Source organism: Megalops cyprinoides, chromosome 5, assembly GCF_013368585.1.
Source record: "Megalops cyprinoides isolate fMegCyp1 chromosome 5, fMegCyp1.pri, whole genome shotgun sequence".
NCBI classification, from domain to species: Eukaryota; Metazoa; Chordata; class Actinopteri; order Elopiformes; family Megalopidae; genus Megalops; species Megalops cyprinoides.
Window position 1 is genome coordinate 22,013,114 of NC_050587.1, and position 5,209 is coordinate 22,018,322.

At 42.7% G+C, this 5,209-nt stretch overlaps 1 protein-coding gene across 1 annotated transcript; it reads left to right on the forward strand.

Moving 5' to 3' along the window:
- The first annotated feature begins 250 nt into the window (after positions 1–250).
- Positions 251–4,986, forward strand: LOC118777742 (proliferating cell nuclear antigen). The gene is made up of 6 exons (XM_036528877.1): positions 251–693; positions 1,902–1,999; positions 2,550–2,617; positions 2,920–3,114; positions 3,808–3,931; positions 4,332–4,986. The coding sequence occupies exons 1-6, from the start codon at positions 473–475 to the stop codon at positions 4,406–4,408; spliced, it is 783 nt and encodes a 260-aa protein (XP_036384770.1). The 5' UTR covers positions 251–472; the 3' UTR covers positions 4,409–4,986.
- The last annotated feature ends 223 nt before the right edge of the window (positions 4,987–5,209 follow it).

A 5,209-nucleotide genomic window follows, 5' to 3' on the forward strand; every position in this document is an offset into this window, starting at 1 on the left:
TAATAAAGGACACAGTAGATCCTGATATTCAGGGTAAAGGTTGTCACTAAGCACACACAGACGATTAAGATGCGCATTCTATGTGTAATTAACACTTTTCATTGGCAAACTGAGCATATCTTGTCCTAAACGTAAACGTAAGAATGTGAGCCAAAATGGACACTTATGCAACGCAGTTTCCCTAGGGGAGGAGTTCAGATATGAACGGAAATGACGACAAACATCATCATATAACACTGGAGCGCACGATTTGGTGCGCTTTCAGTTGTCGCGGGCTGTTGGAAGTTAACTGCAAGTCACTGCAACCATCTAAGTTAAATATACCTTAAGCGTTAACAAAGAGATATTTTTACAGTTGTATTTAACTACCAACATATTTATATTATCCTCAGTCCACTGAGAAGGACGTTTGTGCTACGGTACATCCTCTATTTAGCTAGCTAGGTTTTTACATATTTGAAAACGCGCAAAAATGTTCGAGGCACGGCTAGTCCAGGGTTCAATTTTGAAGAAGGTTCTGGAGGCACTTAAAGACCTTATCACCGAAGCCTGCTGGGATGTTAGCTCATCGGGCATCTCGCTTCAAAGCATGGACTCGTCCCACGTCTCCCTGGTGCAGCTAACCCTCCGCAGTGATGGATTTGACTCGTACCGCTGTGATCGCAATCTTGCCATGGGAGTTAATTTGGGCAGGTGAGTATGGTGTAAAATTGCGCCCTTCTTTGATATTCAAAATGCAACCGGACGGCCTGAGATCGGCTAGCTTGACTCACGACTAGAATTGGTCTACCGGATCAAAAGCTTGGATATGGCTGCTTGCTAGGTAGCTTGCCATAGTCGGCCCTGTTGTCTGATTGTTCCTTTTGAAAACATGTGCAAACATGTCCAATGTACAAGCGGGGTTGGGATGCAGCGCCACGCAACGTTGAGACACGGTGGCGCGCGCCAAATCGACATTGCAGAGGTGGCTAAAAGTAAATTTAAAGAGTGGCTAACTTAGTCGGGTAGTTAGTGTCATCAACCTTTGGAAGTTGGCGCTTAATACAATGACATGTTATAATGTCTTTAATTCAGGCATCCTGGCAGGCTACCTTAAGTAGTGCTAGCTATCTGTTGTAGGCATTGCAAAAAATGTCAAGATAACTAGTGGGCAACGGTTGGGAAAGTAGCTAGCTGTTTACTGTAACGTTCATATTTCAATACATAATTGCTCTTACTTGCACTGTAGTGGAGTTGAGAATGGTACTTGCTATTCTATCACGAATCACTTCGCCATTGCCGCCATCAGCTTTCAACTTTGAAGGAGGAAGCTGAGTTAAGTAACCTCTGACGTCATTTCGGCGCCAGTGAAATGAGCCCTTGGCGGGAAAATCTGAGAACGTCTTGATCTGAGTTATTGGTCTGATAGAAGGAAATTACTGTGATATTTTTTTAAAAAATAATTTGGTCTTATTTTTTTAAACTAGTTATGCAGTGTGAAGTCCATTCCTTTAGTCTTGAACACCTGCTGGCATACTGGCAGGTTTTGGTTGGAATTGTCAGCCGTTATTCTTGGGGTTTTTAATAGCTGGGCTTATAGCAGTTAGGAAGTGTATCATTTAATTATATTTTGAGATTAAAGGACATAGCCTGCTGGCACATTTACTGGCCATTTTAATTCCTGTCAGATGTTTTGTTGTGATTTATGTCAACTCATGAAGAGTAGCAATGTGTATCAAGTGAAAGTCCAACTTGGCAGATGGTCGTGTTTCATGTGGATAGATTGCCCTATTTGTTTTAAATTCTCTGGTCAGTATTCCTGACTGTGATACCAAAAACAATGAGTAGGTTCCCAAGAAACGAGTTCACAGTGGGTGGAAGGAGCAAATCCTCAGGTTTGACCAATCTTTTTGTGTCTGCAGCATGTCCAAGATACTGAAGTGTGCAGGCAATGATGATATCATCACCCTGCGGGCAGAGGACAATGCAGACACACTTGCCTTGGTCTTTGAGACTCCCAGTAAGTATACCCCCACCATGATTACTGCTGCATACGTTACAATAAACAAACTACAGCACACTGTTTCCAAACAAGCATACAATGAGGTAATGCATTTAGTTTGACCAATTATTGATGATTGCAGTCATCTTATTATGTTGGCTAGAAATGTTATTAATGAGTGTAATGTTATTATAATATTCATCCCTGTGTTCACTGATGGAATTATTTTTAATGTCTGAGTACATTTAAACACTAACCAGTACGGCCTTTCATTTGATTTGTGTGAATGCCTGTGAGAGAGGGTCAAGACGGGTTTTACATGTATCTCTTAACTGAATTCTATCCCTCTCACAACCTACCAGTGAGTACCCTGACTGACAAGTGAACACAAAGTACACCTAATCACAGTTAACTATACTATGAAATAAAGTGTAGGTACCCATTTGTAAAAACACAACAAAGGCAGGGTAGGGTAGGTAGGCTAAGACAGTCTGTTGCTATGGTAGTGTGCTAGGGTGCAGGTGCTTTTCTGGCTTCTGGTGTTGTTGACCCTCTCTGCCTCTCCCAGACCAGGAGAAAGTATCAGACTATGAGATGAAGCTGATGGACTTGGATGTCGAACAGCTTGGAATCCCAGTAAGTGGTCACATATCCTGTGCTTCATTATTATTATTGTGGTGTCCTGTCAGTCCTAAAACTTGCTCCTTTTCTCTGCCTGATTGAATCCGTACCTTGAATTGCCAGTGTAACTGGTTGTATAATTAATTGTATCTCCATCTAAAGCTGGAGCATTGTGTGCATCCCCCAGCTGGGTGCTAGATATTGGTAGCAGTGAGTGGGGGGTCTCCCATGTGCTTTTGAGATACTTGAAAGCTACTGTGTAAATGAAGTTTGGTCATTTGTGAACCCTTGTGCCTGTAACCCCTTGCTTCCCGCAGGAGCAGGAGTACAGTTGTGTGGTGAAGATGCCCTCAGGGGAGTTTGCCCGAATTTGCCGGGACCTGTCGCAGATCGGCGATGCAGTCATGATCTCCTGCGCAAAGGACGGGGTGAAGTTCTCTGCCAGCGGGGAGCTCGGGACAGGGAACATCAAGCTGTCCCAGACTAGCAACGTGGACAAGGAGGACGAGGCAGTGAGTAACACCTCTACCTGGGCTTTGAGTGATCTGGACTGTACTTGGTAGACCCATTGAAGTCACCTCCATTTCAGTGTTCATTGAACATTTTAGGAAGCCTAGTTGTTTAAGAGTAGTATTTACTGTAAGCAGCATACACTGGGCAGGTCGTTCTGCTGGTATTGAATGTGAAGGCACCTTTGCCTGGGAAGGATGTTAAAGGTTCAGTTATCCTTGCATTCGGTAGTCGTGTTCTGTGTGTGGTGTCTGATTGGTTATTTGCCTGTCAGTGAAACGCACCTCCGGGCAAAGGAAATGTAGCTGTTGTAATTGGGCTGCCAGTCAGAAAATTAATCCCATGCAATAGCCTGAGGCTGAACCACTATGACATAATATCCCAGACTGAGAACTTAGCCTGGGAATGCCCAGGTCAAATGCTCGATGAGTAAAAATATTTTCCTATTTGCAGTTGAGACGTTCAGTGCAGTATTTCAAGTTGCTCTTGAGAAATAGACTGTGTAATAAATATAAGACCCAGTTTCACACTCAGAGTGCTGGGTTAGTTCATTGTTGTATTCAGTAGGTTTGTACTGTAAGCAAATAAAACAGTGAATGCACCTACAGCTTGCGGTGTGGGCTCTGTGTCTGCTGCATTTGTTGAATGAAGATTGCCCTGAATGTTAGTAATCCTCCTGTGCCCCCCACCCCCAGGTGACCATCGAGATGAGCGAGCCAGTGCAGCTTATCTTTGCACTGAACTACCTCAACTTCTTCACCAAGGCCACGCCCCTCTCCAAGACAGTCACCCTAAGCATGTCAGCTGACATCCCCCTTGGTAGGTGCCCAAAGCAGACCCACAGCACACATTCTTTAAAGGTGTAATATGTAATGTTTGAAAATGGCTTCTCTTTGAAAATGTCATATCCAATGGGTGGTTACTCAGTAGTAGTAGTGGTGCCTTTTAAGGAGGAAATCATTGAAAATGAACTTAAAGCAGGCAAGGATGAGAGAATGTACTGGGGGTTGAGTCACTTAACTTTTGTGTCGGGAGGGGCAGATCTGTCTAGTACATTAACCATATATGTCAAAGGTCAGTGCCTGAAATTACCATCATAGGTTGCCATTTCATTACTTTTTTTTTGTTCAGTAAAGTACACATATACTGCATCTCCATGCAACACATTTCTTATTGACAATTTCTGTGCTGTCACATTTTCTCCCCCTCCTCTTCACAGTGGTGGAGTACAAGATTGCTGACATGGGACACGTCAAATACTACCTGGCACCTAAAATTGATGAAGAGGCGTCCTAAAGACGGACACAACTGGTCCTGGAGAAAGGTGGAGCAGTGAGGAGTGGGTGGGGTGACATTAATTTTACAAAGGGTTCCCCCAGGAACATCCCTTTATTCCCGCTGATTTCTACACTTTTCTGGTTTTTGTTGTTTTTTTTTTGTTAAGTTTGTGCTCGTTTTATATCCGTGTCAGTTGATAAAATCTTCATTGCTGTGTAAAGGATCGAGTTGACACTGAAGAGCCATTTGTGTTAGATGCTAAGAGGTTGAGGAGACAATGAAATATAAAGTTTTAAGATCCTTGTTTGGACCTCCTAACAGATTTAAGTACCTGCTTTGTAATGTAAAGGGATGTATGTGTTCAAAACTGGTGATATGTACAGTTTAGTTCAGGGAGTCGAATCAGATTACATGAGTAGCACTTAACCTCAACCTCTGGCAGCATCCCATTCCTGTGTACCCTCGCTTATTCCTCTCCTCGAGCCCTGCTCCATGGTCAAACTCCTTTAAACGCTCACTCTTATTTGTAGATTCCTCTGTAAATATATGCGTTTGACCACAGCTTTTTCAGACCTCCATTTTGTATGACTTGCTTTTCCCTCATTTCCAATAAAAACTTTTGTATCTGTTGTGATGGTTAGTCTCCTTTATTTAAAACTGTTTATTTTAGGGGTATATGTTCAGTCTTAATTTCAAAGAAAATTTCTTAAAGACCATGTATGGCTCTGTCCTCCATGACACTAGTCTGCTCAGCACCAGAATCTACTGCATTGAAATCAGTTGATAAACACCTGTAGAGTTTTTGTATGTAAATATATT